Source organism: Siphateles boraxobius, unplaced genomic scaffold, assembly GCF_051911475.1.
Source record: "Siphateles boraxobius isolate OS27281-9 unplaced genomic scaffold, OSU_SipBor_1 13, whole genome shotgun sequence".
NCBI classification, from domain to species: domain Eukaryota; kingdom Metazoa; phylum Chordata; class Actinopteri; order Cypriniformes; family Leuciscidae; genus Siphateles; species Siphateles boraxobius.
Genome location: NW_027508733.1, coordinates 17,809,116 through 17,835,278, shown reverse-complemented (window position 1 = coordinate 17,835,278; position 26,163 = coordinate 17,809,116). Strand labels below are relative to the sequence as shown.

The 26,163-nt window shown below is 37.4% G+C and overlaps 1 protein-coding gene across 2 annotated transcripts in view; it reads left to right on the top strand.

Moving 5' to 3' along the window:
• Positions 1–26,163, top strand: part of lrp1ba (low density lipoprotein receptor-related protein 1Ba) — a 274,722-nt gene that overhangs the window by 154,919 nt on the left and 93,640 nt on the right. For both annotated transcript variants that reach the window (XM_077226234.1, XM_077226236.1), the window contains exons 42-50: positions 6,012–6,201; positions 9,599–9,803; positions 14,753–14,945; positions 19,412–19,537; positions 21,007–21,135; positions 21,475–21,594; positions 22,397–22,510; positions 22,623–22,781; positions 24,037–24,159. In XM_077226234.1, the coding sequence (XP_077082349.1) occupies positions 6,012–6,201; positions 9,599–9,803; positions 14,753–14,945; positions 19,412–19,537; positions 21,007–21,135; positions 21,475–21,594; positions 22,397–22,510; positions 22,623–22,781; positions 24,037–24,159 (1,359 nt within the window). The remainder of the gene's footprint in view (positions 1–6,011; positions 6,202–9,598; positions 9,804–14,752; positions 14,946–19,411; positions 19,538–21,006; positions 21,136–21,474; positions 21,595–22,396; positions 22,511–22,622; positions 22,782–24,036; positions 24,160–26,163) is intronic.

Sequence of the window (26,163 nt, the reverse complement as noted above, 5' to 3'; positions counted from 1 at the left end):
TAAACCATTTATTTTCATGTTTATGAATATCAAAACAGCACAACTTTTCAACATTAGGTTTAATTTATTACTGAAAAGTACCTTGAACCATTTTACTGATCATAGTCAATCTACATCAATATTCATAAATAATGTAAAGGGTTAAAGTAGGCGACCTTCACTCATTTCACTGAACAAATTTACAAAAGCATCTAATTGAACAACATATTTATAAAGAAAAAGCTTATTAATGGGTTAAACACTGAATCACTAAATTACATTAAATGAACACAATGTTATTTTAGACAATGTCTATAGTAAATGTAATGTAACTGTAATTGAATATTATTATGAATTATATAATTTGCTAATATTCAACTAAACAATGTTAATGATATGTTAATATCACCATTTGAATGGAAATTATGCAAATTAAAGCTGAAAACTGTATAAGAATATATTGTCAAACACGTCATCCAAGATAACGGATGACATTATGGGCTAACAACTGTTATCCTATATGACAAAATTGTTATCCGGTATGACAAAATTGTTATCCGTTATGACAAAATTGTTATCCGGTATGACAAAACTCAGATTAAATCTTAATCAGGCAGTATTTTTGGCTACCTATAGAAATCTGCAACCTTTACCTTCAACTTCCAAATATATAAATTCATGCTAAATAAACATATTGACATAAAATCCACATTATATATGTTATTTTAGCGTTATCCCATATGACACAGGATTTTACTACATAGTGTGCTAGTGAGGAAAAAGGGTAAGTTAAACACATTTTATGAAAGACATAAAAGACTTTCACCATTGTTTGGGGGTCCTTCAGGGTCTTCCTGATTGTGTAACATGCTGTCTCACATCGTGTCAAAATAAAATTTACAATAAAATTGCTCCAATTTGCTTGTTATCCCGTATGACATTGGCTGGCAGCCAGTTTTGGGACAGAATGCACCAAAGCATAACAATCTACTGGATGTCATATTCGTTGTAATATTTAAATATATTGTTGTCAAGACTCATACAATAATGCCTGTGGCAGAGATGTTAGGGTTTATTATTTTTTTTTACAGTTTGTTTGGCTTTTTTGTATGTCACTCTAAGGTCCGGACAGTTATCCGGTATGACATTATAAGACTATAATGTCTAATAATTCTTACACTTTGTAATACCCTCACTATATGTTCATATCATTTGATAAACAGAGATTAATAGATTCAATAAATGTGCTTTTTATTAAACATTTCCTTATTTTGACTTCATAAAGGGGTTTGGACATCAAAATTGCACGTCACGTCATTGGGCCAAATGCACTAGTAATCCACGCTCATTCAAGGGCGTGCATCTATTGCATGGACGGAGAGAAGCTCTGGCACCTGCAGGATTTCATCTCACGGTACTTTTTATTTAACATCTAAAAGTTAAATAAGCATATCTGTTCCTGTAAGAGCAATGGTACCGCATAACGAGTGTAGCCTGTATACTACAAAAAGCAACGAAATGGTCAGACATCCATTAGTGCATGCGAGGAAAACAACTGGAAATACAGGGCTGGTTGTTCTCTCCATACTCGACAACGACGGAATCCAACGGCGTGACCATAGGTATAATGCGCGTATTAAATTGTATGAAATAATCCCGAATACGATAAATTAGCTGAGGTAACGTGACGGCTAACAGACAGCAGACACACGGCTAATGATGACTATAACGACAGCAGCGGGAATCCACCTGTCACTCAAAAGTGGACACACCCTTAATTATGCAGAACTTTAAATATTAATCAACTAAACGGATGAGTTATAAAAAAATTCACCCCCCTCACAGTTGTTATGAAAGGCAAAATTAGCTGTATAGACCAAAGCCACATAGAGAACCAGGCTGTAAACATGTTTTTTTCTGCTGTAAAGTTGGTAATTTTAACATGGGGGAGATACAGATTTGACTTGTGCAGCCAGCCTCAAGCGGCCACTCAATGATTTGCATTTTAACTCACTTCCTTGTTGGTTTCAAGAGCGAGACGGGGAGGTTGCCGCTTGGTACTACACTCCATTCTCTTTTATATTTTATAACACTTAGCATGATTTTTTTTATATAGATTTTTTTTCTTTTATACAAAATGCCCATTTTTCACTATTCCAGCCTATAGAGTGCCGAAGTTATGACGTCACTTTGTAGGACAACTCAGAAGTTAGCGGCGCATGGGTTCCCTCGATAGAAAAGCTATGCATTTTCCCCGTAGACTTTTGGAAAATCGCAAAAAATTAGATCTGTGTTCAACAAAGAGTTGTGACCCTTACAAGTTTTGTCTATCAAGATAATCTTTACAAGTTAATCCAAAATGTATACTTTTTGAAGCCTATATAAAGTTTAAAAAACCACAAGCAGACACAATAAAGTTTAAAAACCACAAGCAGGTTATAATAACTGGTGTGTTTTATGTCATAGATCAAAACGTGAAAATATTTAGAGGCTAGTTAATCCACAGACCTTATTTCAGGCGATTTAAACCCATTCAAAAAACCCATAGACTTTAGGGTTAGGGAACCGGAAGTGCTAAAATACTAACTCACTTCCACGTTTTGGCCTACAAAGTGACGTCATAACTTCGGCACTCTATTATTGCTAGATAAAATCAAACAGCGGCCATTGAATATTCTGTTTCTGTGCAGCAAAGAACTTAAACGATCGCAAAGGCAATTTACATTGACTTGGAAGTGTTTGAGACTGTTTACCCAGCATGACGGACTTCAGACGTTAGCCAACCTGCATTTTGTAACATAGTTTGTTGAGATCTCTTGTGGAGCTCTAGAGGAGACACATGTGATATTACAGGGCCCTTTTTTTCAGAAAAGCAGGAGATTTTAGTGTCAGTTTGCTCTTCATTTGATATCATTACCGTCTTGGAGAAACGTATTTTATGATAGTGACCGTATTTGCAACAAAAAAAAATCAAAACAATGGCAAATGTTCTAAAGCAATTTATTGTGCTGGTTCTGGAATACCCAGTGTCGTATTGTCCTTCATCAGCGCAGTCGGCGTGCCCCTTTACGCTTGTTAAGTTCTTGTTATGTTCACTCCAAGTAATCTAGCAGAGCCTCTGTATCCTATACGGTGCCAGTCACTTTAACCGTCAGGCTGTACGGATATTATGAGGATAAGAATCTGCATCCTGCGACATGTGAAATATTTCTGCAGAGCTACTTAAAAGATGGTGCTCAGGTTGCAGTGCGATAAACTTGCATTATGCAATTGCAACATCAAAAAGACTGAATGGTCGTTTGATCAATGCATGATTTTGTTTTTCACAAAAAGGCCCAAGCTGGTCATAAAAATGCACTGTATGCACCAGGTCATACATGATATGGTTGCATATTGCCAATACATGAGACGACTGTTAATTCAACTACTGTGATATTGTGTTATTTTAAAGAGAACTTTTTAAAACAGAAAAAAATATATATTCATTTGGCAAATGAATAGAGAAAAGCAGCTGCTTTTTCTTAAATTAAAAAATATATTATTATAACATATTAGCCAACAGCATTTTAATGACACATTAAAATATTCTCTCTAAACGAGTTTTTGTTAAACTCGAGTTCACTGACTACATTCTACACGCTCGCAAATCCTTTCATTATAACACCAAATCACAATGTAAATAAGAGATGCGTTACGCCGTGTGTAGTTAATTAATTGGTTATAATATGAGTTTTCACGTGAGTGAGCTCAGTCAATCCTGCTATAAAGAGAGTGCACTTTGCTCGCTTTCTGTATAATCCATTCACAATTTGAAGAAAAGTTTTGGTTGTCATGCTTCCAAGAGAACCAACATCCACGTTTACTGCAAAGTTAAGTTGTGACAAACACTTTTAATTATGCGAGTGAATCCGCTAAGTTGTTCCGCGTGTCACATCTGAAATTACTTTTTACAACCGCTAGACAATGACTTTCTGTACAGCCAAAACAATCTTTGTTCTTTTTCAAAAATATGGTTTTATTCACAAAATATGACAGATTTTACTGTTACACGTTTATTCTCAAAACTTTGACTTTACTCTATTTTAATAGATTTTTATGTTAACATGAAAATAAAATGTTTATATACAGATATTATTAAAAATTATAATATATGAATGTATGCTTTAATTACAATTTTAGTCTCAAAATTATATATTTTTATAAAAATATGTATTTGTTAATTGTCTTTGCTCCTTTTTGAAGTGGCACATATATAGACACACGCATAGTCAAGCACTTCCCAGTGTTTTCAAGAGCTAAAAAAGGTGTATTTTTTATGGTGTCGATTAGATTTCCACTACACATCTTGACCTTTGCTGACACCTTTGCTTTCACATCGACCATCTGTCCGTTTTTCTTCTTTCTGAATCACTTCTGAAAGAACCCCTGGAGTTTGTTGCCTGCCATCCAGATTTATAGCTTTCAGGTCAACCGGTTGCATTTGTGTGGACTTCAATGCTTTCTTTTATGATTGATACCTTTTCAGACATTAAAGTGTAGTGTTTAAAGTGTTAGTAGAAGCGTGAAAAATGTAAATGTGTAGGTCACCGTCTGCACGTTCCTTTTATCCACCTGTTTCCGGGGAGCGCTACTGTAAAAAATAGAGTGGGTGCAACTTCCGGTCAGGCGGGGGAAGTAGCATACCATTGGTATTTTGTGTGCTATTTAGCGAAGAGGCTAGGTGTTTTCTCTTTTTTTCGGATATTTTTTTTTACTTTTTAAACTAAGTCGCAAACCTTTATGAGAGATGTCGTTACGGAGCTCATGGACAACATGTGCTAATTCAGTGGCCAATTTTATTATAGCCTACAATTATCCCATTATATAAACATCTCCATGTTTTCGGTGCTGATGCAGACGTGTTCATGTAACATGTAAGGGTGGCGCTGCCAATAAAACACCTAAAAGCTGTCACAAAGAACCGGCAAAAGTAATGATTATGAATATGTAAAATGTAGCAACGATACATTTTAATTAGGCTATTTATTAATCAACAAGTGTTTTCTGTGTCGATGCTGACTCGCGATCTTCACAGTAGTGAACGCGCCGGAGGAAAATGCACATTTCATACGGATTACAAAGTCTTCTTTCGTTTTGAATTGTTCCGTTTAAGACATTTCAAGCGTTCTGTAGATAATATATATATATATATATATTTCTCAGGTCTGTAAGGCAAGTAGACTATGCTGAGTTTCGGTTCATTTATGAGACAAGCTGCAGTTCAGGCGCCGGCGCCTCCGTGTGGTGATATTATTGTCTGTTATATTTACTTATTATTTATTAAATCCAGGTAATTTGTTGATGAAACATTGATTAAAATGAAGATACAATTAATACAAAACAAAATTAACTTTAAAAAAAGGCTTAGTGCTTTCTGTTTGAGGTCTGTAAAAGTTTTAAAGCAGTCTTTTAGTAGGCTAACGCTTTCAGGGAACTGTCACGCCCGTAACATTGTTTTTTCCTCATAAATGCGAACACGAAAAGTAAAATAAATTGAATATTTTATTTTCTGTGGAGAGCCAACCCTTCTTCATCCAGTGGGTAGTAGGTTTGCGCAGTGTAATTCACACATTTCACAGAATTACCAAAAAAACTATTTGCCACCTAAAAATTTAAGATTTTTTTGTCACGTCCACGTGTTACCCATGTGTATTTCCCTCATATTTAGCCTATAACGTAAGTTTATCGTTAATTCTCCCGACGATCGACTAAGAAAATGTAATCGAATGCCCATCCCTAGTAGCCTAAGTCACTGCTATTTCACCCTTTTTTAATTTCGTTGAGGTTATGTTCCCACATGTTAGCAAGTTTGGATCGCTAACGTTACATCTTGAATGACTGTCAACTGTTGAATGAATGAACGAATGTCACGTCTTGCTTGTTTACTTCGAACCGGAATACGCGCCCACTTTTGACGCAAGGCCTCATGGAACGTAGGAAACTTGTGGATAATATTTCAGCGTTTTGCATTGACATGGCGTCCCCTTCTGTAGATGTTGGTTCTGTGGAGGGACTGGCGTACCATCGAGTGTGGGACGTTCTCTACTGGACGAGCTCCACCACAGCCACCATCACCCGCCAAACCGTCGACCAGTCCAGACCAAACGCCTTCAACAGAGACATGGTGGTCTCTCTGTCCGAAGAGGACCATCCGCACGTCCTCACTCTGGACGAATGTCAGAAGTAAGTCAAGAGTTTGAAGTTTACCTTTATACATTTCTAAAGGAACGTTTTTGTTTTGTCTCTATTTTCCACCAAAATTAAGCCAGTTGGGTGTAATTTTCATAACTGGTTACTTGTGAAATTTTGTTCAGTGATTAAAAAGTCCAAAAGTATTTACTTTTCATTAAAGTAAAATAAATCTCAAGTGTCAAAATGTTTCTGGACTAACTCCACCTCTCCTCAAAATAACCCGCGTTGATAAATTTGCTTTGATGGCTGTCTTTCCAAAAGGTCGATGAAGGGAGGGATCCTCTAATTATTTTATAGTAATTAGGCGCCAGACCGCATAGAGTGTATTAATTTTACATCAGTGAGTTATGAGCTTTTTAAAGATTCAGATTTGCAAACAGTGTGACCTGTGCTACAGAGCTTCACAGTAAATTTGATATTAATCTTCAAACTTGATCTCAGTTAGCCATTTCCTTTCATTTTCAAATTAGAAAACATTAATTAAGTTGCACATTTATGCATTTATTTATTTTTTCTACTTGCACAAATTGCTGCCTTTCTGAACTTGCTGAAGCTTGCTAATCTAGCGCAGTCTGAACTAGGTTTTACATTAGACATCAAGTGTGACCCGTACAAAAGTGAAGTCAAATGTATATTAAAGAAAATGTATTATTATAAGCTGCTAAATTGTTCATAGTTCAAAAAAAGCAAAACGGCAAAGTTTGACTGAATGCACATAACTTTTAACATCTAAAACAAAAGCTTTTTTTTTCTCGTCAAAAGTTGATAAACGTAATTTTTTTGTTTTGTCATTCTTACTACCTGTGATTGTTGTTGATTATTGATTGATTTTTCCATTTAGTATCATTTAGCATTTAGATTTCTGCTTTCTGAAATCAGGACTTACGACGCATTTGTGAATCATTGTGAACCATTGATCATGAATTACAAGATATTTTGAGACTAATTGAGCTTATGAAAGAGATCATGTACTTTATTTACTTTGATTATGCCTCATTTGTCTACATTAAATTGATTTTAGCATTTCCCACCACTTTATGTTAAATTAATTCAGTCAGATGTGAGATATTTCTATGTATGTCTGACTTTCAACATGTTCCATTGCCTGATGCTTGAAAAAATATCTATATAAACAAATGACAATGCCAGCATTAGTTTTTGCCAAACTGCTAAGAGTCAACAATGTTACGTTACCATTAGCATTAAGACCTGTTCCTCAGGTGTGTGATTATAAACAGGATCATTAATTACAGAGTTATCATTAATTACAGAGTAAATATATGTTAAAAAGCAGTTGGGAACCTTTGATTGTGAATTATAAGATATTTTGAGACTACTTGAGGTTATATGAAAGAGATTATATGATTATGCCTCAATCTACCTTTAAATTGACTTGAATTGAAATTGAATTCCCCACCACCTTATGTTAAATGATATTCAAAGTCAGATGTGAGATATTCCTGTTTATGTCGGCCTTTTACACTTTCCATTGCCTGATGCTTGAAAAATTATTTATATAGATACAAAAAATAGCTTTTGTCAAATTGCTAAGGGTAAACAATGCTATGCTAATGTTAGCTTGTGTTCCTCAGGTGTATGATAATAAACAGGATGATTTACTGTGTTTTACATAGTAATTGTTAGTTAAAGAGGATTCTACACGTGTTCTCTTCACTATTCCAAGTAGGAAGTTGGTTTCTGCGAACCGTCATATTTCTTATGTAACTTCTCAATGGTTTAAAGCACAGTAAGCTATCTTTCATCCATAGCAGGAACACGGCTGTTTGTTCTCGAAGGAACATTTCATCATTTTATACCTTGACAAAACTTAGTTGGACTGTAGCAGTCACCGCATTAGCCTGTTAGAGCATTAGCACGGCAATACGTGATTGCTGCTGTCAGCAAGATGTCCCACCAATCCAAAAGCTGCCAAAGATCACAACTGGGAGTCACACTCGGCTGACACTACACGGTGCCGTCACATGCCAGGCTAGCACACTCGTCTCAAACACAAGGACATGCTTCGTCCTTCGAGGGACTAGTCTTTTTCTTCCACATTAAAGAAAAAGGGCTGATGCTATTAGGTTGTAGCCTTCTTGATTATAATTGCAGATGAATACATTTTTAATGAGGCTATTAGCATAGCGTAGCATCAAGGGTGTACATTCTATTTTTAGAGGAACCTGTTTTTTAAAACAAAATTTGACATTTTAAGATGGCATTCAAAGAAAACAAGTCTGAAATGCAACAAATTCGAAGATGTAATACCTCAGCAAAGGTATGTTAGATCTATGAAACGCACCACCATTATTTGTTAGCAAATGTTGTTAAGTTTGATGGTATCTAATGTTAAAGTGACAGCCCTACTTATATATGACAGAAACAGGCATTTTTATACGTCTATCATCCATTGTGTAGTACTTACGACCCCCCCTTAAAAATGTCTTAATGTCATTACATTAAATACTGTCGAACTTCGTGGCATCTGATAACAAATCATTCTAGGACTCAAATAACATATTAGCATAGTTTAGTGCAGCATCAAGGGTGTACATTCTTTTTTTAGACAAACACAGTCAGTTTAACATGTTAATTACCTTACTTAATAATCCATGAATAACGCTATTGGTCATACTCGTGTGTAATGTGCTGTTTCTTCTGTTTTGTGATGTGAAATGTGTCATTTTATTGTGGCATTCAAAGCTAACATTTAGGCTATGTCTGACAATTTTGACAATTTTGAAGAACTAACTGCTCGGAAAAGTAATGTTAGTCCTGAGAAAAGTGCCAGCATAAATTAGGATTGACATCTAATGTAATGGCATTTAGATGTGTTTCCATCCAAAGTCGCGAATTTAACTTATACGCAAAATTGGAATATCACATAAAACATTTGCGAATGAAGCAGCGGATCCATTCCATGTGTTCAAGATTACAAAAACATCACTTCCTGGGAATTTGGAACAACATATCTGTAATAAAAATGTAAGAAGCCACTGTGGCCCTTTTTTCCACATCATAAATGTTGCTTCTCAAAGCGTGAGGATGAAACGGAATCAATGCTGGCATGTTATCTTGCGTTCGGATAACTGGTGTTTGTCAGACGCTTCTGGTAAGGATTAACCAAATCATTCTGATAACAGACTTTGGCTCAGGTGTTTCTAAATGATCAAATTAACATTTAAGATGCTGTCCAATGAAATTGTTCTGCTGGTTCATCCAGTTATCCAATCTGCTGAGGCAAGATATTTATATGTGCATCTTGGCATTTGCGTATAAAAATAGGTGGATAGCTAGTGACTTAGGTGTACAAGTATTTTAAGCTCAGAATCTTTATTATAAAAATAGTTTGATGTGACTGCTAACAGTGTGTTTGCACTTCCCAAAGCCTGATGTTTTGGACTAACTGGAATGAGCAGAGGCCGAGCATCATGAGGTCGACCTTAACCGGCCGGAACATCCGAGTCATTGTTAGCGTGGATGTCAGAACCCCTAATGGACTCACCATCGACCACAAAGCTGAAAAGCTGTATTTTTCCGATGGCAGTCTCGGGCACATCGAGAGGTGCGATTACGATGGCTCGCACAGATACGTGAGTATGCAGGCGCTTTGTGTGACTTTTGAAAAATGCATGGAAGTGCATTAGCTGAAGTAGAGGCTGTGTCTTAAAAGTGCCGGAAACATCTTTCAGCCTCTGTAAAGCTTTTCTGTTTTGTCGAGGTGAGACATTGAAGGAGGACATAAAGAAAGTTCGATCCCATCCACGGAATACAGGTCACTTGGGTTCAATACATTGTCACTTGAAATCAAAAATTTGCTCTGGCCAGGAGGATTGAATAAAAGGTCCTAGCGTCGTTAAACAATCATTGAACATTGTCCAAGGTAACATTGTCTTTTCAGCATTTAAGGTCTTCCATTCACCTTCAGGATGCACCAATGTGATGCTCACATCCAGTGTGGGCAAATGTCAGCCATTTAGTGACTGAACACCATTGTGCGGGACCTATGGTGCGTTGATGTGACCTCAAGAATCGCACTATATCAGAACGAGCCATTTTTGGAGCTTGATTAAATAAATGTTTTGTTTATAATGAGGAGGACGGTTTAAGCTATGAAACTTGCAGGATGTACGAAAAGACCCCATATATGTCAAAAGATCATGCAAATTTGATTTCTCATGCAGTGACCCCGTTAACAGTTTTAGTAAAATTAACTGTTCATGGAGTTATTTCAATTATTTTAATTGATTAAGCTCAAACAAGTTATTAATAACTCTCTAAGTAAACCTGCTTTTATGTTTACTTCCAACAAGTGCCAGGAACCGCAGGTAAGAGAGTTTGAGAACCGCCAACAATGCCGCGGCGCGCTAAACGGCTCCTAGCCAGCTAATGAAACTATCTGCTCGCTAGGCCATTAAAAGGTGAAAATTGATCTGGGCAAACAAAAGGAACATTTGTTTTCTTGTGTGTCAGACAGATACAGAGGATAGAGAGGCGGGATCCTGCCAGAGCGCGCTGTAGGAGGTGGTGCCATCTAGGTTACTGGTGACAGATCCGTAGCCTTTTCAAACTTCCTCTAGAGGAAATGACACGCGCTGGATCTTCAACGTACATAGTCTGAGCCACACATTCAAACTCCCAGGAGTTCAAAATTAATCATGCAAATTGGATTCTCCCTTATGAAACTTTCTTAATAAAACAACACTTGAAATATGACCCTATTTGCTTTCCTAAAGGTAAAGTGTGCAATTTACGAGTTACTTTTATCACCCAACGGGATTGTCAAAAACAACTTTTCAAAGTGTTACAGAAAACTTGCCTGTTTTGTGTTTTATTTTCCTTGTTCTTCGAAGTAGCACAGTGAATGTGTTGTAGAAATGTTACATTAATGTTTTCACTTGTAAGTGCATTCAAATAATTTTACTGGTGACTGTGAGAACCATTTGTCTCAATCCAGATGTGTGGTCTTCACAGTTTTGAATCATGTGTAGTTTAACCATTTCTATAAAGAAAGTAGTGAATGTGTTGTAGAAACATTACAGTGTTCTCACTTTCAAATTAAGCTTTTCACTTTCAAGTTTTGCAATGTTGCAATTCATTCCAGCCCGCACAAAAAAGAATATCCAATCATTTTTGACCACTTTATGAGCACATTCGATTGAAAATCGATCTTTTCACAGAACTCTCCCAATGCAGTCCTATGGGATGTTCTGTAAGTAAGAAAGGGGCGGAGCTTAACAAGTGGTCAATATAGCTTTAAATAAAACAGAAGCAGCTTTCTGCACCTTGATTTTGTGTTTGAGTTACGCTTTGTCACTTTATTGGGTAGCAAAGTCTAAGTTAATCCCTGCTTATAAGCTTCTTGAATCGTAAGCCTGCGTACGGAGCAGGAATGCCATGTTCTTGTCCACTGGTTTGTAATTTAATGCTAAAAAGTTTTGATCTTAAGAGATTACAAAGAGGTTTTTCACCTGTCGAGACGACGGCTCTGATATAAGAGCATCACGCAGATGTGTCTGCCTGCATCTTTCATCCTGTCCCCCCCACCTTTAGAAATGCTCAGAGACAGACGTACGGGCGGCGAAGGAACACTTGGGAATAAAGACGCCTCGACTGCGAGAGGGTGAGAACACGTGTCTCTGACATGTTGTCATCTAGGATTAAAGCGCGAGCCTCGCTCTCCGCGCGCCGAGCCTCCTATTATTACAGAAAAACTCTGGCAATCAAACGGACGGCCCTTCAGAGACATCTGTGTCTGTGTGTGTTGCTGAAGAGCGGTTAATGCCACACTTCATAACAGATGTGTGTGGCTCACGAAGCCTTCGGAAATAACTAGCAGAGTCTGTGAAAAGCTCTTAAAGCTGGAGAAAATGTGTGTAACCTCTTTTTGTGTTGATTGGTTACATGCAGTTTTCTTAACCTCACATGAAGGTTGAGGTGACCCCCCCCCCCCCCCCATAAATATAATTATAATTAGTATATAATGCATAATAATAATTTGTGTACCACCTTAAAAAATGGGCATAAAAAATCCCTCACTGATTTTTGTCTTTTTCTTTCTCTTGATTGTTTTAAAATAAAGAGAAAAAAAAACATGTAGCGTCAACTTTTACCAAACTAGGACAGCCTTTATTTTATTTTATTTTATTTATTTATTTATTGTTGGGCAACATTTTTTTTATACATTTTTGTATGAATTTTAGAAAAAAAATTTACACACAACAAATTTAAATGTGTAACCTTAGCCTTTCTGTGGTTCTGCACCATTTGGAGTTCTGATGTTACCACTGAGTTAAAGTCCTTGCTCACTGAGTCTGACATTTTCGTAAGCGTTTTTTCGTATTCATCATTCTGTGACCCTGAATTGTCAAAACGCCTTACAAAATGCTTGCTACGGAAAATGCTGAAAAATCAAACCCGTTCAGAATTTTTTCAAAAGTTTCTGAGTCAGTGTGTAAACGTGATTGACACAACGTGAGGCCGTATTTATTTCTTAACGTGCGAAAATTTCAGACGAGAATTTCGGCCACTACAGTTTGCTTGTTTTTGATATGAATCAGGTGTTGTTTCAGTGAAAGTTTTCAGCGCTAATCAAATGGAGAATTATTTACCAAAGCCTAATATTACACACATTTGTCGAGTATTTATTTTGAAACCTACTTCGTCCCCTCTCTACCATCTCAGCGTTTCTGAGTGATTCTAATTAATTAATTTCTGATTTCCGTTCATTTCCTTCAGGCACACGCAGAACAGACCAGACCCTCTCTCCACAACTTAGCTTCCTTCCCAAGGCCATGCGTGATGTATCCCGTGTCTGTTATGGCAGGGATTCCATTTACACTCTCCGCAGATCTGGGTTAATCATTTATAATGTCAGGGATAATGGAGGAGGGCTGTCCTTCGGGTGTTATGGTTGTTTCCCCCTCCGGCTCTGGCCAGGCCCGTGTGTGTGTGTGTGTGTGTGTGAATTATATAGACACTCAGTGGGTTTATTTTGGTCTGTGCACCTTTTTGATGAAGCGCAAAAAGTTAACTGCCTGATGGAACGTTCCTGTACGACATGAGAGATAGTTTGTTTTATTAATTACTGGTGCTTAAGTTATTGAATGATTTTTACAAGGTTATATCTATCTATCTATCTGTCTATCTATCTGTCTGTCTGTCTGTCTGTCTGTCTGTCTGTCATTCTATTTATAGTTCTATCCATCGATCATTCCATCTGTCCGTCTCCCTGTCGATCGTTCCATCTACAGTATCTATGTTTCTATCTATCTACCGTTCATTCGTTCTATGTATCTATAGTTCATTCTTTCTATCTATCTATCTATCTATCTATCGTTCTATCGATCGATCGTTCCATCTGTATGTCTGTCTGTCTGTCGATCGTTCCATCTGTATGTCTGTCTGTCTGTCTGTCGGTCGATCGTTCCTTCTGTCTGTCTGTCTGGTATGTCGCTCGATCGTTCCTTCTGTCTGTCTGTCTGTCTGGTCTGTCTGTCTGTCTGTCTGTCTGTCGTTCATTCATTCTATTTATAGTTCTATCCATCGATCATTCCATCTGTCTATCTGTCTCCCTGTCGATCGTTCCATGTACAGTATCTATCTGTCTGTCTATCTATCTATCTATCTATCTATCTATCTATCTATCTATCTATCTATCTATCTATCTATTGTTCATTCATTCTATCTACCGTTCATTAGTTCTATCTTTCTGCCGTTCATTCGTTCTATGTATCTATAGTTCATTCTTTCTATCTATCTATCGTTCTATCGATCGATCGTTCCATCTGTATGTCTGTCTGTCTGTCTGTCGGTCGATCGTTCCTTCTGTCTGTCTGTCTGTCTGTCTGTCTGTCCGTCTGTCTGTCGATCGTTCCATCTGTATGTCTGTCTGTCGGTCGATCGTTCCTTCTGTCTGTCTGTCTGGTCTTGCTGTCGGTCAATCGTTCTATCTGTCTGTCTGGTCTGTCTGTCTGTCTGTCAGTCTGGTCTGTCTGTCTGTCTGTCTGTCTGTCGATCGTTCCATCTGTATGTCTGTCTGTCTGTCTGTCTGTCTGTCTGTCGTTCGTTCCATCTGTATGTCTGTCTATCTGTCTGTCGATCGTTCCTTCTGTCTGTCTGTCTGTCGATCGTTTCATCTGTCTATCTGTCTGTCTGGTCTGTCTGTCTGTCTGTCGATCGTTCCATCTGTATGTCTGTCCGTCTGTCTGTCGATCGTTCCTTCTGTCTGTCTGTCTGTCTATCGATCGTTCCATCTGTCTATCTGTCTGTCTGGTCTGTCTGTCTATCTTTCTGTCGATCGTTCCATCTGTCTGTCTGTCTCTCTGTCTGTCTTTTTTAGGATTTTATTTGAAAAAAATGCATTTCAAGTATAAGCCTTTAGGTCAAAACTTTAAGGTCATGAGAAACATATTCACCCAAGCATGCCGGAACTTTTGACTCTGTCTATAAACTGGAATATTTAACAGTGCTCCTTTAAAAAACTATTTTTTTTATTAGCAGGTTATTTCTCTCACCTAAATTCTGCCCCTTAAATTTGTAGGTCATTGTGAAATCAGGACCCGGAACATTCTTTGGCTTGGCAATTTACAGAGACTTCATCTTCTGGTCCGACTGGACTCAGCGGGCTGTGATCCGCTCTGATAAGTTCACCGGAGCCAATACAAAAGTACTCCGTGCGGACATCCCTCATCAACCGATGGGAATCGTCGCTGTTTCCAATGACACCAACAGCTGTATGTAATTCATTTCCTTTGTTTCATCAAATAACTTTTGGCATCTGAACTCAAACCAAATGTTTGTACTTTAATTAAATCTCAAGTGTAGTGACAACAAACCATTTTAGTATATTTCTATAAACCTTGAATCAAAGAAAGTTATCAAACAGAGTGTTCTTGAAAACGAGCATAAGAGCATGGTTATTGGTTGACGTACCGGATGATTTGCAGTCTTGTTTGTATTAGTCACACAAAGCATGTTTGTATTATTCACACAAGGGGTCTGAGATGCTTACTCTGTGATGACAGCAAACACAATCCAAAGTCACTGATGTTAGATGCGTCACAAGTCACTCGGGGCTTTTTTGGATGGGTGCACAGTGAAGCTAGGACTAAATCAACACATTCTGACATTGGGGTTAGATAAGCTGAACGCACTCACAATATTCTTTGCTGATTCTACGCATTTCGTGGCAAGCTGGATTTATGTCAGCACAGTATGATAAGTACAGAGACAAATCATATTAATGAGTGACTTTACATCATCAGAGGGGACTTAAATCCAGTAATTAAAGGCTGATATATTTCCATAAATTAAGTAAAATAAAGTTCTGTTCAGAATAAAGGACTTTTCTCGATTCAGATTACATCTATATATTCAGATTCTGAATCAGGATTGTGATCTAGTTTCAGATTATAACCTGTACTCAAATACAGATTGTGAATTATTTCTTTTGCTCAGAATCCATATTCTGAATTCAGATTATTGTCTAAATTGTACATCCATATTGTAATCTACCTGTAGATTCTGTTTGCTTTGAATATATATATATATCCAGATTGTGATCTAGATTCCTATAACATGGAACATATAGATTTAAAACAAGATTTTGATTTAGATTTAGATTATAATCTACACTGTACCTCCATATTGTAGTCTAGATTAGATTTGCTCCTTATATATACATTTTAAAATATAGTATAGTGATCTAAATTCAGATTTATGAGCTGGAAATACAGACTGTGATTCATATTATTTATTTTTACTCTAAATCTGGATTTTGGATTCAGATTATGATCTATATTTTACATCCAGATTGCTATACAGATTCCGTTTGCACTAAATATTTTGATTCACAAATCAAAATTGTGATTTAGTTTGAGTTAGATTCAGATTATGATCTAGACTCTAAATACAATTTATAATTCAGATTCATTTTCTAAATCTAGATTTTAGATTGAGGTTATATCTATTTTTCACATCTCTGATTATTACCCAAATTCCGTTTGCTCTGAATAGATAGATCCAGATTGTAATTTAGATTCCATTACTGATTTAGACTCTAAATACATTTTCTTTTTTTATTAGTCCAGATTCTGGATAATTTATTTTTTAAAAATAAATTATTTTATTTAAATAAGAGATATAGAAATGTCCATCAGGTGTGTATTTTATTTATGATTTATTTATAAATATATATATAAAAAAGAAAGAAAGAAAAATTCAAGTCCAGATATTTGCATGCTTTAAATGTGCATTTTCAGTTGTGAAACTGGGTTCTTGAGACAAAAATCCCACTAAATGCCCTGCCTGGCCTGCACTGCTGGAAGTACATTTACATAAATTCTGTTTAGTGAGAATGGTGACTTTTACGTTTATGTGTCCCGACCACGAAACTTACACCTGCAGTGCTTGGTAATTGCATCTGTTACAACTCACAAGGAGCACCACATTTCAAGTGCCTTTGGCGCAAATCATTTAATGCGTAGAGACCAAACTCGGTTCACCCGGGAAGTAAAACTACACCATGAAATTTACAGAATTAGCAGAATTTATAGTACGTGACACATTTATAGAATACCCGCTTTCCACTCTGCTTCCTTCTTGGCTTCGATAGAGACATTTCTTTGTTTGCGGTTCAAGTCTCTGTGTTTCAAATGACTCTAATGGAAGCAGCTTAGATGCTTGGCATCCTAAACCGCAAATGAAGATTTTCTCATCCTAGGCCTCTCTTTGGAGATTTGGACCTCGGTGGCCACCGTTCCTCCTATCTATACACCGCAGATGACTCTATTAAGGGAATTCGCTCAGACTGTGTTATAAAATGCTGAAAAACATATCCACAGTCATTCCCATACCATTCTTTTTTAAGTCCTAACTCAAATAAAAGGGTAAAAAACTGCTAAGACAGACTTAAAAGGAATGAATATTCTATCATAGTTTTTTTCACCATTTTGACTTTCTTTTCTTATGAATATAATGAAACATTTTCTTTGTAGGTGAACTGTCCCTTTAAAAGTGGGGACCATCTGCAATTCCTTTTATTCCAACTAATAAACATTCCTTTATAATCACCGGCCAGCAGAAATCAGCCATCGATGAGTCCAAGCTATTTAAAGCCCCATCCCATAATAAGCAAAAGCCTCCCAGGACTGGAGCCTCATGTCGCTACGGTGAAAGACGCTGGCCCAATGCACTCATCTGAATCCTCACCATTTGTGCAGGGGAATACACTCGGCCCAAGGCTCTAGAATCTGGCAGTCGTCTGTGTGTAGATAGCGCACGGTTCAGAGACCCGCTCTCCACGCCAGCGTCTGTGCCAAACACAGTTCAAACTCACACCCGCTGAGGAGCCCAACCCTCTGACTGGCACTGCAAGAGTGCCCTTCAAACCATGTGTGTGTGTCTGCAGTGCCAGGCAGAATGTGTTGCATTAAAGGGGTCCTATTGTGCCCTTTTACAAAGTCTTGGCTTTGTTTATGGGGCATACTAGAATAGGTTTTCATGCTTGATTGTTCCAAAAACAAATTATTTTTCACATATTTTACATCATTGCAGGTCTCTTCCCAGTTTGTCTTAAACGCCCTGTTTAGTTCCTGTATCGAAGGAGCCCCTCCTTCCGAAATGCGAAATGTGCTCTGATTGGTTAGCTGGCCTAGTGTGTTGTGATTGGTGAACCACTTAGAGCATGTTCCGGAAATGTCACACACAACTGCGAGTTACAACTGCTCAGGTGGCGTCAATTTTGCCATTCCAATTTAAAATGTTTGCAAGTAAGAGGATCATGCAGAACTCTTGCAAGCACAGATTTGACAGGACGTTTAAGTATTGGTGAACACCAAGTGGCAACTTCCCGGTCTCTCTCTTGAACCCAACATGGAAGTGACTTAAACTGCAATTCATCGACTGGCCGCTAGAGACAGGCTCCAAAAGAGAGTCGATCCCATAGACCCCCCATGGTAAAATGTCCAACAGGTGGATTGCCACTGCTGTCACTACTAGCTGTTTGTCTGCTGTCTGTTAGCCAGCACGTCATCTCAGCTAATCCCGCCTCTTTGCCCATTTTCGGTTAAACGGGAGTGACACGCTGGAAAGATGGCGACGGCCAGTTCCACATACTTTGGGCTTCAAAAATGCTCTTTAGAAACCTAGGGGTGACGTCACAGACACTACGTCCATTGTTTTATACAGTCTTATGGTGAACATTGACAGTCTTACAAAAGCAAGAGCCCCATAGTTAAACGCTACATCAACACTGTTATGTTGGCTAGCATGCTAGCAGAGCCAAACAGGATTGCCCTTTGTTTACATCGTTGCAACAACATAAAACTTATAATTGGAACCGTTAATAGAAAAGCATAACAAATAATAAAATCAAATAATAAAAAAAATAGGGTGGAAAAAGACAGCGTCTCTTCGACATAACAACAACTCGCTACTAAAGCAGGTCTTCTTTTTCTTCTCTAGCACAGCTTAACCAGGCATCTCCCCTTTTTGGTGTATTCCGTGGGTGGGGTTTATTTAAATGAGTAACATTGTGACTTCACAAGATCCGGTAGAAACGCATTGTAGTCCCAACAAGCCGTTTGTTGTAAATGTTTTCTGTGAAAGAGAATATCTCCCTTTGGAGTAGACTTTGAATTTTGTAGCCTTGCAGATCTTTTTATGCTCAAACAGCAACATCCAAGTGACATCTTTTTGTAATATTTCTTTTTATTAATTAAAACAATCAATTTCCTTTCACCCAAAAAAACTGCTTTGCTTTCTTTCTTCCATGGAACACAAAATAAGTTACTTTCCAAGCTCCTGTCCGTTTTCTTCTTTTCAAACACATTCAAATGTGGTGCCAAACGTAGGGTTTGTTTAAAGTCGGCATGAAGCGGAAGTTGTGACAGTATTTTGTTGCCTATTGTGACATAGATCCGAGTGATATATACGAGGCTTCTCGAAAAAAGAGCAATTGGAGGAAGAGATGTCCTGCAAGAGGGAGGGGAAATTATTTACACATGATTTAAAAAAATATGATGCGATGCGCATGGATAAATCATTTATAAAATGAATTATGAAGAATTGTCGATTTTGATTTCATGTCGACTTTAAATTCCTTACCCTAAGTATGAGCTGTAAAACTTGTCAAACAGTTGGAGGTGTCACAATTTGTTACGAGTGATTTGTCATCAAGGATTTCTCTTATTACTTCCAGGTGAGTCGTCCCCCTGCAGCGTGAATAATGGAGGGTGCCATGACCTCTGCCTTTTGACTCCGCTTGGTGTGGTAAACTGTACTTGCCGTGGGGAACGGATATTACTGGATGATAACAGATGTGTATGTAAGTCCTGTACCCTCTCTCTCTCTCTGTTTCCCTAGCTCATTTTCCTAGACTTTTTTTCCAATCGCCCGGTACTTTGTCCCAGTACATTGAGTTATGTGGTTAGGTCCATATGCTGTGGCCAAACAACTTTATAACTTCTCCATCCTTCTGTAGGTTCAGTTAGTGCACTAGAAAGAACTCTAGAAAGATTCTGTATCTGAATTGAATGACTGTGAATGTGATTTGGATTCTACATCAAGATTGTAATTTAGATTGATGTTGCTCTGAATATAGATTTTAATATAGATTCTTGATCAAGATTGTGGTCTAGATTCAGATCCATATTTTAAATCCAGATTGTGATTCAGATTAAATTCAATATGTAATTCTGGAACCAGCTTATGATCTATATTGTATATCCATTTTGCAATTCCAAATCATTCTCACTCTGAATGTAGATTCTAAATCCAGATTGAGATTGATTCGTTTTACGCATAATTTAGGTTCAGGATCCATATTATGAAAGACAACTGTACATCCAGATTGTAATCCAGATTTCCCTTACTCTGAATATAGATTCTAAATCAAGAATGTGATCAGGATTCAGATTATAATCCATAGTAAAAATCATGATTCATTCTGGACTGGAACCAGATTATGATATGTATTGTACATCCAGATTGTAATCCAAATTCAGTTTGCTATGAATATAGATTGTAAATCCAGATTGTGATCTAAATTCTTCTTTCAGATTGTGGAATAAATTGTTATTCCAGATTGTGGTCCAAATTATTTTTGCTACACTTTAAATGCCATGGGGATGGCAGTTTTAGATCCTATCTGGATATAAAGCATTATACACTGCTTTAAGTCTAGATACTTCTGTCTTTACTCCACAGCTGCATAGTTGATACTTTTGGCTAGATCTAGATATTAGATGTTTTGCTACACTAGTAATCAAGATAATGGATACCTTAAATTTGGACTTGAGGGTGCTCCTATAGGTATTGATACTGAAACATCCATCAACCTGGAATGGATCTGTATTTATGTTTTTATTCTTTCTCTCCAAACTTTAAGAACATTAGATGATTCTATGCTTAGATTCAGGACAGCTTTATACAGACACTATACACAGTGACTTTCAGTCTGGGATTGCAGCAGCGCTCAAAATTCGCTTGGAGAGGATTACTGGGCTTATACACAGATGTGTTTTTGTGTTCAAACTAGCTAGACATAGTGCATCTGATGGAAGAGAACAGAACACAGGGGACTCGATGAAAAGGCCAAGGAGAGATCGCTCTGACATTTGTGTAAATAGACCAGCAAGTAAAAAAGAAAAAGAAAAGTGCAAATGGAACTTGCTCTATTGCCACGTCTGACCTTGTGCCCTTGGCTGATTATTTGTCAAACACTCAAGCAGTCAATGCAATTCCCTAATCTTTACATCACCACTGTCTCAAATCTCTTTTATTCTTGTCTTCTAGCCATGAACTCCTCATGTAACATCCACTCTGAGTTCCAGTGCGGAAATGGGGAATGCATTGATTACCAGCTGACATGTGACGGAATCGCACACTGTAAAGACAGGTCGGATGAAAAGATGCAGTATTGCGGTAAGAATCCTATCAGGCAGGATGTTATGTTTGAGTCCTCAGGTTTCATCTCTGAACTGAATGAAGGAATGCTACCGAAGGTCTTCCTGTTCTCCTGTGATTGGGCTAATAAGACGAGCTTAAAGCAGTCTGGCGAAAACATAATGAGTGCGAGTGATGTGACAGACTGACTGCTGCTTTCTCTCTCTCTCTCTGTCCTTACATTCTCAAGAGTTTCACACAAAGCAGTTGTTCTTGGATAGTTTTGCCATCCTCCATCCATCTTAAATGGCATTGCTGTAGTTACATACATGTTATTGTAAAGTCCTATGCCTAATTCTCAACTTTTTCATATTCTAGAAAACCGGAACTGCAGACATGGCTTTAAATCATGCTATAACCAGCGCTGCGTGGCCAACTATCACTTATGTAATGGCGTGAATGATTGCGGGGATAACTCAGATGAAGCTTACTGTAAAAGTGAGGTTTTTTTTTTCTTCTTCTTACAGATTTGAAATGCATGCTTAGTCCAGTGTTGGTCAGTCCAGGAATCTTAGTTTTTCAATGTTCTACACAACTAAAGAAATTCAGACCATTAATCAATACAACCTTGAATCATTGCACTTGTTTGAACATCTAAATAACAGCATTAAGCTTTAATGCAGAAACATCTATAATGTAGACAGTACAAACCACAGATCTCTATACTAAGCGTCAGTGAAGGCCAATGAAAGTTGTTCTCTTGGCAGCAATGCAGAATCGAAATGTCTCACATCTCTTTAAATAGACAAGTTTTATATTCACACTATCTCTGGGCCTGAAAACAGAATAGATCTTATTTTGCTGTAAACAAGTTTCCGTTTAGTTTCCGTTTACACATATTTTTGAAACATTGTCTGCTTAAAAATGAATTATTTAAATTTGAATTATTCTTTAAAATTTGGAATTATGAAAATGAATAAGGGAAGTTAACCCATAACACTTTGCGTTCACATTACATACTGAACTGATTTCAATTCAGATTGCTTTAAAGGGGTCTGACTTCATTTTAAAGCTTTCTGGTTCCTGGCTTCATTCAGAGCTTTCACACTTGAGCCAAAAATCTCGTGAACTACATTCAGAGCCCTGAAATGAATCAAGTTAGAGGTTCTTAAACTATGACGTTATTTAACTGTGTAACATTATTTCTATTTTACTATTTTGGGGCAATTATCATTATATTCCAATAAAATAAAGTCTTAAGGGTAATGTCTAGCATCTACATTTTCCCCTGTGGTTCCAGACTCCTCGTGTTTGTCTTCTGAGCGACGTTGTGCAGATGGTTCCTGTATCCCTTCATCATTCTGGTGTAATCAGATCATCGATTGCGCTGACGCATCGGACGAGAAAATCTGTAGTAAGATAAACATGTGAAGGGTGTGCTAGCCTGTTCGCACTTCTGCTGGTGTGTGTTTACGTGTCACTGAGCGTGTGAAACACTCGTCTCATTGCCCACTCTGTGATTCTAGATAGCACAGACTGCGTGGAATACTACAGACTGGGTGCTCGCGCCAGCAGAAGCGAAAGGTTTCTAAGCTGCAATTCCACGTCTCTGTGTGTTCATCCCTCCTGGATCTGTGACGGAGCCAATGACTGTGGGGATTACGCAGACGAAATACACTGCCACGGTAGAAATGCATTTGCATTCTCTCTCTCTCTCAATCTGTCTTTCTCTTGTTTGTTTGTGTTCAAAGTACAAGATTGTCACGTTCAGAATGGAAAATAGCATTGGGAACAAAGGGAATTTATACAAAGTTGGCATTGCGGTGCAGTGACGGCTCACATCACCAGTGCCTTTTATGATGGCTTTTTTTGACTCAATCACACTGAGTCCTGCCAAATTTTTGACAGTAATATGCTTAGATATTTATGATATATGTAGAAGGACCAGGTCCTTCTGATAATATTTAGTGACTTAAGTCCTTTGAGTTAAATAAAGCACAACTCTGGAAGTCAATGAATATGTCAAATTTGTGTGCTGAACTTTACGGTCCTGTCAGAATTTATGAGTTGAGTCGTAAGTCGCAATAATATCATAATTAAAAGTTGGAAACTCTGGATTTTATTTGAAACCTGTAAGTTTTGACATGTCAATGAAATAATCATGACGGAAAAGGGTTGCTAACGATCATAACTGAAGTTTAATTGTGAATGTTGACTCTGCAGTTCAGTTTATACACATTCCGTGTGTTGATATTGATGAATTCACACACACACACACACACACACACACACACACACACAAAACATACAATATATAAGGGCATTTGAAAAGTAGCGAATATAAATTAGACAGTTTTAATGTCTTTATACTGCAAAAGAAAAATGTTTTAATAAAAACCAATGCTTTGGGACATAAAAGTGCCTGTACACACCCATTTATGATTTCCAAACATCTCTATACAGTAGAATCTTCCCTGGAGGTCTTGAAGGCTGAAATACACCATACAAAATATATGATTGTTTGCTAAAGTTGCTAGCACTGATTCTCTGGGAATGTTTGCTCCAAAAAACATGTATGTTCTTTGAAAACTTTACCGCAGAAGAGCAAACCTTTAATAGAAATATGAAGACTGTTCAGCTCTTGACATATGCGGTGGTTTCTCCAGTCAAGGTACACTGTTGCAGGTTTAAAATGACCTTGATCTACAAATCAGAAACCAAACACAAATATAAAACCACAGATTACAATTTGGATGGTTGAAGCTGATGTAGACATTCAGAGGTCGGACAATTGATTTATTTACAGCATGTTCTCATCCTTGTCTCGAAGTGGTGGTGAACCTTGCAAACCCTTTGATGATATCAGGCAGAAGGAATCACTGATGGTTTTCTACAGGTTTATCTAAACCCCTATCCTCTCCGTTTGTCCGTTTCTCCCAGCTTCTGCAGTCCATACGTGTGAGGATGGCCATTTTGCGTGTCCCAGTGGAAACTGCATCTCCAGCGTCTGGTTGTGTGACGGACAGAAAGACTGCGAGGATGGAGCCGATGAATTTCAATGCGGTAAAGCCTCTCTACATGTATCAACTAATCATGCCTGCTGGACACATTCTGCACTCTATATGTCATACTAATGAATATATTCACTTCTAAAGATTTTATTTATCTTCCAGTCACGCGCAACCATCCACATTAGAGCGCAAGTGCTGTTTTACTCTATTGATCCACTTTTCACAGCTAGTATGTGATAAGTGCTAAATGTGGGAGTTTAGCTGCTTGACATTACTGGCTTTACTGCGTTACAGTTGTTATGCTCTGTTTCTTGTCTACTTCTCTGTCTTATTCTTTTATTTTAAATTCCTGATGAATAACCGTAGATGGCTGATAATCTGGTACATTTTCACCTCAGTAATTCTGAATTTTTTCTCATAATTGCACATTTATATCAGTTCCAATTATGACTTTATATTTCAAAATATGATTATTTTTTTCTTGCAATTGCAACCTCACAAACTCGTAATGCTGCTTTATATCTCACGATAAAACTTTGTTTCTCACCATTTGCTAAATTATACCTCCCATTGTGACTTTATATCCCACAATCTGATTTTAAATCCCGCAATATGGCTTTATTTTTTTATTTTTCTTGTTATACCGAAAAAAGAAAAAAAAAATGACTCACTTTCTTTGTCATTTTTGAAGTTCATGTCTATGTAAGCCAACACACTTTGTTTCCAGGCTGTTTTTTGGGAGACAAACTTGTATAACTTTAAGTGAAGGATTATTCCATCCACACCTTGCTGTAATATATCATATAAAATATTAATCTGATAGACATGTTTCATTCCATCTCAATCTTGGTTATGTACCTCCGCAGTGAGCAGAACTTTAAGATAGGAAGTTCTAGGAAGTTCTGCTTTCCTGCTGCGACCAATCATTGCTTTGCTTCTGTCCCGACCCCATGGCTGGAATCCATTTGGTTCCGCTTCAAAGCGTTGTGTTCTGAACAAGAACTCTGATCTGCGAGTGAAGCTCCTGTGTAGCCAGAGCAACTCTGAACCGCACAACGCCCTCATACTCACTGACCCAAAATCAGAAGTAATACAGATTTATTTCCGTGTCCTTGATCTTGACAAATGCGCCAGCGCCTTTTCACATTTTATTTTGGTTATTTGTTGTTTCGAGACTTCCCCTACAGCTGCCTTTGAAGAATCACCCTCATTTACCTATTCATCCTCTTCAGTTTTATTGTTTTCAGCCTTACGTGTCACACCTTTCTCTTTCTGACCTTGGTCTCTCTGTTTCAGCCCCTGGTGGCTTTGCCCAGATATCACAAAATCGATGGCAAACGCAAAAGCAAACAAACTTTCAGTCTGCTGAGAGGGGCATATTTGCTCGCACCTTTCGTGGCTTGCGTGCGTATGCAAGCGGACAATTACTTTAAAAGTGCTTGCTAGCAGGATCGTCTTCCAAAGTTGAATCTCTAATCTCAACAAGGGCGAAGCGAGCTATTAGAGGCCACCTGCAATTTGGCGTTCACAGGCAAAAGTATAACTATTGAATGTCTCTTTCATTTTGCTTATTATAAGGTATACATGTTCTTTTTCTTAGTTTTAAAGTAATGACTGGAATAATTACCAGGAAATTTAAATTCTGTCATTATTTATTCACCCTCATGTCGTCCCAAACCCGAATGACTTTTTCTACCCTGGACCACAACATAAAATATTTTTAATAATTTGAACACGATTTACAACTTGATGATCCTTTCTATTTGGAAAAGAGCAGTGTGAACATTTCCTAGATATCATATTTTGTGTTCTATGGAAGAACGGGCTCAAAGTGGTTCAATACTAAATAAACAATGACAGAATCGTAATTTTCCTTTAACCCTCTAGTGCTAATCGCGTGGCGGTCAAAAAATAAATAAGTAGTAATTTCAGTGAAATTAATGTACTATATTTTAGTTGAATAATGTTTTTTTATTTAATATTTTGTATTTTTTAATTAATTTGATTTAATTTAATTTAAATTATATTTACGCTGTATTTATTATCCATTTATTTA